At 47.7% G+C, this 12,883-nt stretch overlaps 5 protein-coding genes across 5 annotated transcripts; 3 read left to right on the forward strand and 2 right to left on the reverse strand.

The window, feature by feature from the left end:
* Positions 1–58: 58 nt before the first annotated feature.
* Positions 59–1,995, reverse strand: BGW36DRAFT_433668 (uncharacterized protein; the record flags this gene model as incomplete). Its single annotated transcript, XM_046221304.1, has 4 exons — positions 59–1,084; positions 1,136–1,515; positions 1,564–1,736; positions 1,784–1,995. The coding sequence occupies 4 exons, from the start codon at positions 1,993–1,995 to the stop codon at positions 59–61; spliced, it is 1,791 nt and encodes a 596-aa protein (XP_046066020.1).
* Positions 1,996–4,405: 2,410 nt separating this feature from the next.
* Positions 4,406–5,749, forward strand: BGW36DRAFT_365433 (NAD-dependent formate dehydrogenase AciA/Fdh; the record flags this gene model as incomplete). Its single annotated transcript, XM_046214653.1, has 3 exons — positions 4,406–4,576; positions 4,636–4,811; positions 4,843–5,749. The coding sequence occupies 3 exons, from the start codon at positions 4,406–4,408 to the stop codon at positions 5,747–5,749; spliced, it is 1,254 nt and encodes a 417-aa protein (XP_046066021.1).
* Positions 5,750–6,016: 267 nt separating this feature from the next.
* Positions 6,017–7,210, forward strand: BGW36DRAFT_74497 (uncharacterized protein). Its single transcript, XM_046222552.1, has 2 exons — positions 6,017–6,190; positions 6,242–7,210. The coding sequence occupies exon 2, from the start codon at positions 6,285–6,287 to the stop codon at positions 7,017–7,019; it is 735 nt and encodes a 244-aa protein (XP_046066022.1). The 5' UTR covers positions 6,017–6,190; positions 6,242–6,284; the 3' UTR covers positions 7,020–7,210.
* Positions 7,211–8,605: 1,395 nt separating this feature from the next.
* On the forward strand, positions 8,606–8,899 carry BGW36DRAFT_391328 (uncharacterized protein; the record flags this gene model as incomplete). Its single annotated transcript, XM_046217586.1, has 1 exon — positions 8,606–8,899. The coding sequence occupies one exon, from the start codon at positions 8,609–8,611 to the stop codon at positions 8,813–8,815; it is 207 nt and encodes a 68-aa protein (XP_046066023.1). The 3' UTR covers positions 8,816–8,899.
* Positions 8,900–10,350: 1,451 nt separating this feature from the next.
* On the reverse strand, positions 10,351–12,329 carry BGW36DRAFT_308751 (GTP-binding protein TrmE N-terminus-domain-containing protein; the record flags this gene model as incomplete). Its single annotated transcript, XM_046212357.1, has 2 exons — positions 10,351–11,973; positions 12,033–12,329. 2 exons carry the CDS (start codon positions 12,327–12,329, stop codon positions 10,351–10,353), a joined length of 1,920 nt encoding a protein of 639 aa, XP_046066024.1.
* Between the last annotated feature and the right edge of the window lie 554 nt (positions 12,330–12,883).

Here is a 12,883-nt window from a genome sequence, read left to right on the forward strand (position 1 = left end):
GTCCATCGGTGTATGTGTTGTACATGTAGCAAACAATATAAAACATCTAGATCTGTGTTCAGATCCAATTGTCCTTCTCGGGATCGTAAACCTTGCTTGACAAGAGAATGGTTTGCGAGTCTCGAAGAGGCCAGGGGCTGGAACTACCACTGCCGGTCGGCAGTTCTTCACCGTTGGTATCAAGATTGAGCGATTTCTTGGGTGGGGTTTGCTCTTGATAGACCGACGACGGAAGTCTGGAGAAATTCATCACCGGCGATAGTTGCTCAGATTGTGCTGTTCGTGGAGACAAAATGTTTTTTTTCAGTCTGAGTGGCTTTATTGGGTAAGAGAATCCGTTCTGGTTTATATTTTCGGTAGCTGACGATCGAAGTGTAACGGGGACCTCCAGTGAAGTGGCAGATAAATGACCAATGGCTTTTCCGTAATGCGGTTCTGGGGGGATATCCTGAGGACTTAGTGGTAATGCTGGTCCTGAATTTGACGAGCGGATTCCAGAAGTTAATACCCTGTTACTCAATCGAAGGCCAATCTGGACAGTGGTATGGTTTGTGTCGAATGAATCTCGATATATTGAAGTGGGTAGTCGTGGGGGAAGTGGAAGTGGCTCTTCATCGAGACTCGGGCGAAGATATTGTGATTGATTAATACTGACTTTGGTGGGAAATGGAGAGTAGCGGGTCCTTCTGGGAGCTGGCGCGTTATCACTGGAGCTAGTTATGATTGGTGTTGGTGTCACAGGTTTCTTAAGGTTCGGTGTTTCGGGGCTTCTGGCATTATCGTATACCGGGTCGTATTCACTTATTTCTAAAGGGTTATTCAAGATGTGCGACACCAAGTCTTCGTCCACCACTCCTCGTGATGAAATGTGGTTATTTAAGTTAAAAGTGCTCAATCTGAATGACTTGCAGCACTGCCATGATTTTGGAGGTCGAATCGACATTTCCTCTCCATCCGAACGGAAGACAAGCTGGAAAAGGGACACGGTCATTCCTATTATATTCATCGATACCAAAGCCATCATGAAAGTAAACCCCGGTGGGCTATTGAAGGAAATTCTTGCCCACAGAGGTAGAATGAGCACCTGCTTGATGTTAGTGATGGCTGTTCCAGAGAAGATCTTCGATACACTTACGAAGATGACTGCCGTGATTCCGAGATAATAAACCATTTGACTTGCGGCAAGTCTCTCTGCACGGTTCACAACTGGGGTGCGGAGAAGTTGCGTTGTAAGGGCAAGAGCAATTAGAACACTCAAGACCACAATCCCAATTGTAATTCCAAAGGCGATATCGGCCCAAGGCATAACAAAGAAAAGTAATGCTGACGGGCAGGTATCGGTCATAGACGATCGAACCCTAGTTGGTATCCATAACAAAACGAGCAGTATCAAGATGGATGTCCAGCAAATACAAACATTCCATCTACCTCGGGACGCGAATCTCCGTCTTTGGAAGGCTCTATACAGCGTTTCGAATCCGAAGACGAGGACAACGAGGCCTACTAGCCACATTGCTAGTAACAGTTAGATAACGCTAGGTCTAGAAAATTGAAGTTACGTACCAGGGAATACGATCTGACTGACTGCTCGGCAATTTTGAGAAACCGGTGATTGTAGGTCCATGCATTGAACAACGAGAAATAATACGCCTTGTGCAAGGACTGCGGTGGCAAATGCCAGCGACACCACCTCGCCAGGCTGAATACATTGAAAAAAATTTGGTGGGCTTCTATTACTGGAAATATTTAGCTTAGATCAAGACTGGTACAGGCGCCCACATACTGTATTCGAATTGATGCACTTTTTCTTCGTAGCCTCCACACGTCGTAGAAAACGATTGCCATCAACAGCCCTGCGGAAACCATGTCGAAAATAATGAGAAACAACGCTATCATCTGTTCCTTGTATCCATTTCCAGACGCAGCTTGTACGCTTCGTGTCTGCATATCATTCTGTTCGTTAAGCGTCCGTCGTAAAATAAAGAATTTATTCATGGCGATGCCAGTGTAACGGGACGACGCCCTGATCAAACTGCATAAGGTTGCATTGAATGCGCCAAGTGTAATTCAATTGACAAAAGAATAATTGTATCTTAAAAGATGAACAAAAATTGGTGATTGTGAGGCCAGCTGCAAGACCGAAGCGGTTTGCGGCCACCGGATCGAAAACGAATGGCACGAACAATGCCAGCGATAAAAAGAAATGAAAATTAGGAATAAAGGAAAAAAGGACATTATGAAATGCCAAATTGATGAATACCTCCTAGGAGGTGGCTAAATCCAGGTTTGGGTGTTGAGATACTAGCTCTTGCCGCAAAGGTATCAGATCAGTCGCAAATTTGATGGCTTAAATCTCCGAAGATAAAGGCAAGGCCCTAGTGTTCCAGAAATTTAGTTTGAGGCTTATGACGAGTCAAAACCAATGATACGAGCAATTATCAAGAGGTAGTAGATCAGTTGGTCCAAGATTCCGGGACACGCCAATCAAGCTGGATTTGCAACGAGAACTTGTGAAGATGGTCCCAACATCAGTTGGGAGATAAACTCTAAAGCAACATCTACGAAAGGCCAGATCGAGAACGGGAAGATCGTCGAGCAACAGCCTGACACAAGGGATTCCCCGAAAAGGAAGGCTTTTTCGACCTGAAACGGTTAGGGGCCAGGGGTTAGGGCTAGGGCTGGCAATAAGGGCACGGCGAAACCACAACGGTTTGAGCAGTACGCATCACAGTTTTACTATCTCGAATCCGGTTTTTTTATCATATACCTTCCTTGCCCATTTTTATTCTGACTTTTTTTCCTTTTCTTCTTTCGTTGCTCTCCATTCTCCAACCCGATTTGAGTGTTTGATGCCAAGGCTGATTGGAGGACTGCTGTCGGCCCCTTTTAGCGCATTTCATATTGATGAATACGGAAAAATTAGGTCGGATATTAAGTTTGAGAGTAGAAGTCACGTGGGACGTAGCATCTAAAATAAGAGATTGGAATGGAGTAGAGTGAAGTACGACAGACGTCCCGAGTGACTGAGAGAGAGAAATTTTTTTGCAGGGAGGAGAGCTAGCTAGCCAAAGCAGATTATCAGCGACACGAATATCAGTAAACGCGCAATACTTTAAATCTCTCATTTCCGCTGTGGGTTATTCTGGGCAAAGTAACTCATTTTACCACGAGATTAAAGGACTCGATGTGTCTTCGTGGGTAGAAAGGCACCGAGTTGATCAGGCTGTTTGCCCGATTGAGAGTTGAGCAAAGATGGTTTATCAGGTTTGACAAGCTTTTGGAATTTGAGTGATGGCAGGATCTCGAGGTTGGGAATTAGGAGATCCGCTGCAGTTTGATGTCTGCTCAGGCACATTTCAAGACTGGCGAAGATGATAATCACCGGAAATGGCACATATCAACCTAGAGGGCAAGTTCGGCATTTCTTTAGTGGGTGCGGGGATCCCATGGTTATTGTGATCGGGCAGTTGGCTAACTGAGTAGAATAGTCGAGCGCGGAAAGCGGAAAGCCGAAGCTCATGAACTTCTTCGAACAAAGAGGACAGATAGCGGAAGCCGCGGGTTTCTGTCGGCTTGGATATCGGCATATCATCGCCGACAACGGTCGAGTGGACTCAGCGAATAACAATAATAATATAAGAAAAAAGGCGCTCGCATTGTCGGCAACGGAGCGGAAGTGACCCCTCACATGCGGTGCTTCCCCTCACGAGGGGCCTTCCATATCAGGGCTAGCGTGCGGGGAACACCACCTGCACGCAAGCAACATGCTTTGATTCCCATTAATAACAACCAGCAAATCAGATTTGTTTCTTCCTCTTCGGGGAAGGGCACAATTTGGGCACGGCCGAATCAAGTAGGGCTTCATCTGCAACCGCAACTGGAGGTGGGGAGACAGTCGCTGCGATTGGAGGCGCCTGCATCCCCCGCAATCGTGTTCTCGTCGTCCTGCAGCAAGGCGCGGACGGGGATCGTTTTCCCTAGACTGGTGCCAGAAACCAGCTCGCAGCTGTCTGTGCGGAGTCGCACATCCCTGCTGTTTCTCGTAATCTCTCGCAATTCTCTGTGGGTCTGGGCCTTTTCGAGATGGGGTAGGACGAATTCACCCACGGTGGGATGATCGCGCCTGGTGGAGGGGTACCTATGTCATGCCTATATAAAAGGCTGCGCCGCCTGGTCGCTTTTTTCTGTCTCACTATTTTCATCTAGTACCCGGCACTCTTCTAATAATTCCTCATTGCTCCAATTAGAGGTACGTCGCAATACATGGCGAAGTAGGGGGGTTGTACATCTTGTCATGCTTCGACTACTTCGCTGCGAATCTTTCAACACGGCTCTAACATACTATCTTTACAGTGACATTACCCACCCTAAATTTTAATCTTCTACCAGATTTACTTGCTTCACAATGGTACTATCCCGCTCTATATGTCGTCAATTGCAGCGTCCTGCTGCCTCCTTGTTCTCACCCCGTCCACTGCGGGCTACAGGCCTGCGGCAGACGCCTATCTATTCTGGAATTCGTACGCTGACAGCTACTGCTACCCGACAGGGTAAAGTTTTGCTAGTTCTTTATGATGTAAGCTCTCCTAGTCGATATGTTTTCGTACCATCGTGGCTCACGCACAACGACGACAGGGTGGAGAGCACTCCAAGGACCAGCCCGGCCTTCTAGGAACCACCGAGAACGAACTCGGTATTCGTAAGTGGCTCGAGGACCAGGGCCATACTCTGGTGACCACTTCCGACAAGGAGGGTGAAAACTCCAAATTTGACCAGGAGTTGGTCGACGCCGAAGTCATCATCACCACTCCGTAAGGACTCAATAGTCACCAACTAGCGTAGACTCCAGCTAATTAAGACCAGCTTCCACCCTGGCTACCTCACTGCTGAGCGTCTCGCCAAGGCCAAGAACCTGAAGATCGCCATCACTGCAGGTATCGGTTCCGATCACGTTGATCTTAACGCTGCCAACAAGACCAATGGCGGTATCACCGTTGCCGAAGTCACCGGCTCCAACGTCGTCTCTGTCGCCGAGCACGTCGTGATGACCATCCTCACCCTCGTCCGCAACTTTGTCCCTGCCCACGACCAAATCCGTAACGGCGACTGGAACGTTGCTGCCGTCGCCAAGAACGAGTTCGACTTGGAAGGCAAGGTTGTCGGTACTGTCGCTGTTGGCCGTATCGGCGAGCGTGTCCTGCGTCGTCTCAAGCCATTCGACTGCAAGGAGCTCCTCTACTACGACTACCAACCCCTTAAGCCCGAAGTTGAGAAGGAGATTGGTGCCCGCCGTGTCGACACCCTTGAGGAGTTGGTCTCCCAATGTGATGTTGTCACCATCAACTGCCCTCTCCACGAGAAGACCCGTGGCCTGTTCAACAAAGAACTCATTTCCAAGATGAAGAAGGGCTCATGGCTCGTTAACACTGCCCGTGGCGCCATTGTTGTCAAGGAAGACGTTGCCGAGGCGCTCAAGAGCGGCCACCTGCGCGGCTACGGTGGTGATGTCTGGTTCCCTCAGCCTGCTCCCAAGGACCACCCTCTGCGTTATGCCGAGCACCCATGGGGTGGCGGTAACGCCATGGTTCCTCACATGTCTGGAACATCCATCGATGCCCAGGTGCGTTATGCCAATGGTGTCAAGAATATTCTTGACAGCTATTTCTCTGGTCGCCACGACTACCGTCCCGAGGATTTGATCGTCTACAAGGGCGACTATGCTACCAAGGCTTATGGTCAGCGCAAGTAAACATAGTCCTGCTATTGTTTTGCTCGTAGAGTGTCTTGTATATACCCAAAACGAATGAATGCATGATTTCTATCTTTCTATTTTTCCGGTCCAGTTAAATTAAACATGCTATGTAAGTATACGTTTTTTTTATAGAATGATTACTGATACATTCTATTAAGGTATGTGAACAGCTACTCTTACCATATCTTTCATCTGATCTTTCTAAATTGCAAGAAAGGAACCCACAACAATGCCAGCTGGTGAATTTAGTGAAAACTCCCGTGGATTGCTCGGCGCAGGCAAGACAATGCCACATGTCGGTGGCCAACAACATGTTTGTTGGTATTTTTTTTCTTCATGTTTCACATATCTGTTTCTTCACACATTTTCACTGTCATAAGAATTATCCTTAAGCCAACTGGCAGCTTTGTCTCATAATTTTGTCTTTGTGAAACTTTAGTGAGCATCTCTATCTCCACACAAAGGCTTCGATATTAACAGATAATCTAGCCTTTATTGATATCCCAGCCTCTCCTTTCACTCTGTGATCAGAATGACGGAGCCTGAGAAAAAGCCTCCAGAGAAGAAGCCTCAAGAGGCTCCCTCTGACCACTCCCCCAATACCATTCCCCAGACTACCGACTTCCGCGGTCACATCTTCGTCGGACAGCAATACTTCAACGTCTCACGACCCTTGGTGCGCGCGTCGTCCAACCTCCTCCAATCCAAGACAACCGAATGCCTAGACGACGAAGAAGACCCCAGCCATCTTGTCACCTACCTAAGCTGGACCGCAGGCAACGGCATTCCGGTCGACCAGCAGACGAAATGGAGCGAACTCGGCGACCTGTGGTTCTTCGGTGATCGGATCGAGGCACGCCAATTCCAAGACGCCTTGATACTGCAATGCATCGAGAAACGCCGCCAAGAGCCGTATCCACTGAGCGAGTTCACCATCAACTACTTCTTCAGCGAAGCCTTTCCTCCGAATACCAAGTTCCATACCTTCCTCATCGATACCTATTTCCTGACTACGCCGTTCGACGTGCCGGATTATGATAACGTGGTGTTTCGGCTCGCGCGCGATGCCAGGTGGGTTTCGTTGAGTGAGTTGGTGCTGCAGAGTGAGCGGGATGCAGATCTGCCGAATTTCATCTTTGATTATTTGGTCGTCAAACCCTCGCCAAATGACAAGAAGGGGGATGAGCTGGAGGATAATGATCTGATGGGCCGCACGCATGGACAGGTTGATTTGAAGGTTCTGAAAAGGATTCTTCGCCGGAATTAGATTTTCGTCATGACTATGAGGGTGTTTGTACAATAGCGCATTTGAAGTGGTTGCTCACTCAAAGAACTAATTTACCAAAACTAATTAATCAGCGTTGCCCTAATCACTACAGAGGGATCAGTATAATTTCAGTTCTATCTCAGCATGTCTGTTTGTCGTAGATAAACCAGACAGTCACAGTACTAGCCCCGTTTAGACAATGTGAGGGTTTATTAAAAAATATTATTATTTGTTTACTTATCGTAAGTCTTGATTATAATTATTATTCACAGTGAGTAGTTTATAACTTTAGAGTCCTTTACTAAATAACTTAAGCATCATCATGACTAATGCCGGAAGTCTATTATGTAACAAGCCTAAAGCCTAAAGCACCGTCTCTGCTTCCAAAACAGTTTAACAGTAGTTAGTAACTGCTTAACTAGTTAGTTACTAATACTAGTAAGTGCATCCAGTACCAAGGAAGATGTTTAAGGATGCTATTTTTGGCCCTCGGCCCGTTCCCGAGCGGGACCCGATCTTCACCACATCACACTGTCTATAATTAGCACTGTTCTCGTTTTCCTCTTCCAACATTGTAGATAAGAAATATCGAATATCGAATATTGAATGACGAATAATGAATAATGAATGTAATTAATAAAACCAATGCTTCTAGAGATTCTAGAATATGCAGGAACGAGCTGAAAACACATGGCTTGGAGGGGTTGACAGGTGTTAGTGATTATGCAATGCAAAGTAAATCCCTAGGTCTGACTCAGCTTCAACAGCCATTTCATAGTTAGTGAATCCACTGCACAGCAGTCCTACATTTGTCAGCTGACATATTCGGACCCCACGCTGGATAAACTTCTAAACATAAGCTACAAGTTGCAACTGTACAACCACTCCGTGGAGTAAACCACTACTTACCAGTATCCTACTCCAAGCACCAGACCCGAACGCCGTCCCTCCGTCGGTCCCGATTTAGAAACCCGGGCATTTGATTCGTATATGCATGGTAATCACTGTGCCATTCAACTGCACCTATTCTCTTTCTTTTTTTTTTTTTTTTTTTCGAGTCTGCACCGCCCCATCGGCACGGCGACCAGAACGGGTTATTGTGCCGCTCTGCATATGCACAATGTTCGTTCTCAGGAAACTCATAGGGCTGAGATGGGGCCAGAGCAAGAATTTGTTTCGTAGAGCGTAGCCAGTCAGAATCGATATGTGCGGTATCAAGTATATACTATTTCCTTGGTCGACCACATATGTACTTCGCCAACGAGTGTGATGTTCCAAAATGTTGATGTGTGTTGTACAGCAGCTGTGTCAGCAGTGTGTAAGGCAGCCAAGAATCGGCATATTACGATGGAAAATAATAGACTAAAAAATAAAATAAATTAAGGAGACTGAAGTCGGACGAAATGGTTTCGGACCGAGTGACTCAGATATTGATTGAGTCATAAGAGCTGCCTGCATCTTCGTCGTATTCAGCGTCACCGGACGTTGCCGAGAGTTCCGCAACGACGTAAACATATTAAATACCAACACGGTAATATCGCATATCGCACAGCACAGCACGTAAAGTAATAATCACTAGAGAAGTGAGCATGCACAATGGCTGTTGTATTACTAGGATTATGGATCGTTCAGCCTGTTTACCTGCCTATTACGTATTATCACCGAACGAAAATATATCTAAGCATGATATATCTAAGCATGCGGCTGTGCAATTGACTCATAGGCATTATTATTGCCCGGTGTGTCTGTCGTCTCTCGCTGATTGGGATGATTATCAACCTGCCAACCATTACTAAAACTGCCACTTGGAAAGGTAGACGTACAGCTGCTGCATGGAGAAGATGTGGCTTCCACGAGGCTGGTATAACAGTAATACTATCGATTCCGCCTCGTTGCCACGGAATACGCATAGAATAGGAATAGTAATAAAAGAATGACTTAATAATAAGTAACTAGTTTCCGGCTCCATGGCACCAACCCCGTCGCGCGGCTCACCCAGGCCACTACCAATGGTAGTCGTGAGTCTTGACGTACAGGGTTCTTAATCCTGGCTCGTACATATGTAGTAGAGACTAATTTGATATTTTCAGTCACCCGCGACTCTCGGCGCTGATTGACTGAGACTGGGGACTCCCTTCATTCGATGGCGGGCCAATCGCGGCGGTTATCTGCGTATCTGCTCAGAATACTAGGATAGTGGCTTTGGAGCATCAGCTACATGTGGCTGCTTCCACCTCGTACACGCACTCGCTGTCGTCGGCGTCAATACGATGGTTAACGCATAACACGAGAATAATATTATGGGATTATTAATAGGAAGGGCCTTAGGCAACCCTGTGCCACGCGCTGCCTGCACCTGTGACGTCTGTACTACCTAGTGTATGTAGGGGCGTAAACAGCCGCCACAGGGATGTTCGATAGTGTCAAGAATAGAACTCTTCTAGAAGTCTTGGCTGTATCCCACGAATCCGGTTCGATCAGATCCATTTCCAGCCAAGCATCCGGGCCCGTTTTCTGTCGCGTGGGCCGGGCTGATCAGTTACTAATCCCATACTAAAACCCCCTATCTCTCCGAACGCTGGCCGTTCTAACGTACTGTTGACCTGCATGCGACTAGAATCCAAGGAATAATATCAATTAAATAATAGGTGCCTTCACATCATGTGCCTGACTGAGGCTGCGGGTAATTGGCATACGCCTGTAATGAGTGTAATCATTGTAATAATGCTGCTGGCTGGGTGAGACCTGTGGGGCTGCTGGTTGATGCCTGGTTGATATTCTTATATACAGGCTGAGCACAGAGAGATGCCTAGTGTCTGTTTCTCAGCAGCACAGACTCCCAGTATAAATATATCGTGTCGATCCCCGTTTAATTGAGTTTCTTTGTATCAGACATAACAATAACAACAACAACAACAACAACTTCCCACTGTACAATATCAACACCAGTCATAGCAAACACTTATACAACATCTTCATGGGCCGAGGCGGATACAACTAAATATCTCTATCCTACAATTTTCGTACAACATTCAACTCTCCAATTTAACCTCATCGTCACCCAAAGTCATCCAGAAGAAGAATCTACAATGGGTCGCGGCGGTTACAACGTTCCATCCAGTCCCCCGCCCTCAACACCTCCGCCTTCATCTAGCTACCGCTTCCCAATGAAAGGCCGCGGCGGATACAACGCCGTGGAAGACGAGAAGGCGTGACACCGTGACACGCCGGCGAAATGATCACGCTTTTTCTCTTGCACAGCTACTTGCCGACGCAGAATCTGTTCATAGCTGTGAGCGGTACTTTCAAGGATGGATGGCTGTTCTGGGACCTACTTTTCAAACACCACTCCCAATACATCCTCCACGTCTCCGCCATCTCCCCGTCCGGTGATCTTCGCTAGGCTCTCCGCTGCAAACCGCAGATGTTCTGCGGCCGTCACGATGTCCACATCCGCCTCCGAATTGACGACTGTATCATTATTTGCATTGTACTGATTGTGTTCATGATGAACGGCATTAAACGGCGTCCTTGATTTGTTTTCTTGTGTTTTCGGTGTCTCCTTTGTTTGTATTCTAGCATCAGCGAGGGTTTGGTCAGCAGGCTGGGCTGTGGTTTCGGTATCATATAGAAAGTCTTCCAGATGATGCAAGCATGTTTGTAAATTAGAACGTTGTCGATGTGTGACTCCTAGCGAGTCTTGCCAGTACGAAATATCACTTGATTCACCTCCATTCACTCCTTCCACTCCCTCTGGCCGGGTAATGTCCTCAAACGTTGCAATTAATCCTCGCAGAAAGCTCTGTATGTTGCCGGGATCACTTGCCAGCCCCAGCTCGTTCTCGGAATCTTTGCAGGAGATGGCAAAAACCCGGGTCTCTGGAACTAGGCCCGTGAACAAAGTTCTGACATGGGTGATGAGGCTGCTAACTGTTTCGTCCCACGTGTTCACGGGCAGCATGTCGGTTTTATTTATAGCAACCACGAGACATTTCCCATGCTCCTGACAGGAGTGGACTGCCTCAAGAAGTTCCGGGTCAATAGCGAGCAGCAAGCCATTTTCCTGAACAGATAGCACCACTACGACAACATCCGACTCGAGAGCGCGCGCTTTTGCTCGACGAATACCCTCCTGCTCAACCGCCCCAATAACACCTCTGCCGCCATTCCTCCCCGATGACCGCAACCCAGCCATATCCCCGAATTTACAATACCAACCACCCAAATCAATCCCAACATCCACGATATCCCTTGTCGTGCCTTCTTCAGTGCTAACTATAGCCGCTTCCCGCCCAACAATGCGATTGAGCAACGAGCTCTTCCCGGCATTCGGCGCACCAAGAAGAGCCACTTTAATCCCACTCCGCAGCATCTCCCCCTTCGACGCATTCTCAATATGAGCGCGAATCTGCCTACACAGTAAACGTATCTGCCCCGCAACCGAGTCCACCAGCTCCTGCGGCGACTCGTCAAAATGCTGATCCTCGGAAAAATCAATCAGCGCCTCCAACTCCCCCCGCGCGTAGAGCAACTCATGACGCCAGAGCTCGTACCGCTTCGATAGCGCATTATCCGCACCGCGCACCGCCAGGCGTCTCTGCTGCTCTGTGTCCGCGTGCAGCGTGTCGCCTAGTGCTTCGATTTGCGGGAGATCGAGGCGATTGTTCATGAAAGCGCGTCGAGTGAATTCCCCCGGTTCGGCGTATCGGATTGTGCCGTTGCTGCATTTGTCGATTGCGGATAGCACCGCTTTGATGATTGCCGGGCCGCCGTGGACGTGTAGCTCGAGTATGTCCTCGCCAGTGACGGTGCGGGGACTGGGGAAGTACAGCACTAAGGCTGCTGCGTCGAGCACCGTGTTTCGCGAGGCTTCTGTCGACGGGTCGTATAGCGCGCGTACGGTTGCCACGCGGGGCTTGGGATCGCGGGATCGTGGACATAATGATCGATATATCTAGATAATGGTTGTCAGCAACTTTTTTTTTTGATACGGGGTGGATATGTAGCGCCCACCTGCAAACACGCCGGGCCCGAGATTCGTATCACAGCAATAGCAGCCCGTCCCGGCGCCGTCGAGAGCGCATAAATGGTGGAGTCGCCATTGAAAAAATGAGGAGGAGAAGCGCTTAAGCTTGAGCGAGAGCTGCTGTGGAATCTTCGCAGAGAGGAGTGTGTCTCTGGTTTAGCTATTTGATGCTTTGGTAATGAAAGGTGTTGAGGAGTTATCTGAGTAATAGAAATTGATCCATAGTAGCTATTACGGGCAAGGGAAAGCCCCCTGCGTTGAGAAGGAAATAGAAATCTTCTCATGCGCAAGAAAGGGGTTGGCATAAATGCGATGCGTTCGAGTGATAAGTAGTGTGCAAAGTGGTTGACATGCCGCAATGCGGAGAAACATCGGAGTTTATACGTCACGTGATTGATTAATGATTATGAAAATTGGAATAGTGAATGAAGGACTGCTGATCAATTGAGGATAGCTCTGTCCTATCCAGATCAGACATTAAGACTATGTACAGCGTGGTGCAATACCTGTCATATAAATGAAACCAGACGACCAAAGGAGAAACACAACAACACCGCCGGTTACTCCATTAATCCGACTAGTATTCAAACACAAGAAAGAAGGTACACGAAAGAAGTGCAATGTATAATGCCGAGGCCTCTTCCTAGCCATCCAGTGACCGAAACGAAGCCAGTAACAAACATGTCAAAGAGACAAGATAAGAGACAAGAGTTCGGCCGATAGGTAGACACGCTCAGAATAGGCTCCAAATGCAAAACATAACATGATATCATGTGGCTCAAATACAATAAACAATGACGCCAAGTGATGTACAGTTGAAGAAAGGGGAAGAATCAAA

Source organism: Talaromyces proteolyticus (assembly GCF_021365285.1).
Source record: "Talaromyces proteolyticus strain PMI_201 chromosome Unknown BGW36scaffold_15, whole genome shotgun sequence".
NCBI classification, from domain to species: Eukaryota; Fungi; Ascomycota; class Eurotiomycetes; order Eurotiales; family Trichocomaceae; genus Talaromyces; species Talaromyces proteolyticus.

Coding starts and splice junctions, on each gene's coding strand:
- BGW36DRAFT_74497 (XM_046222552.1), top strand. CDS start 6,285: ATGACGGAGCCTGAGAAAAAGCCTCCAGAGAAGAAGCCTCAAGAGGCT.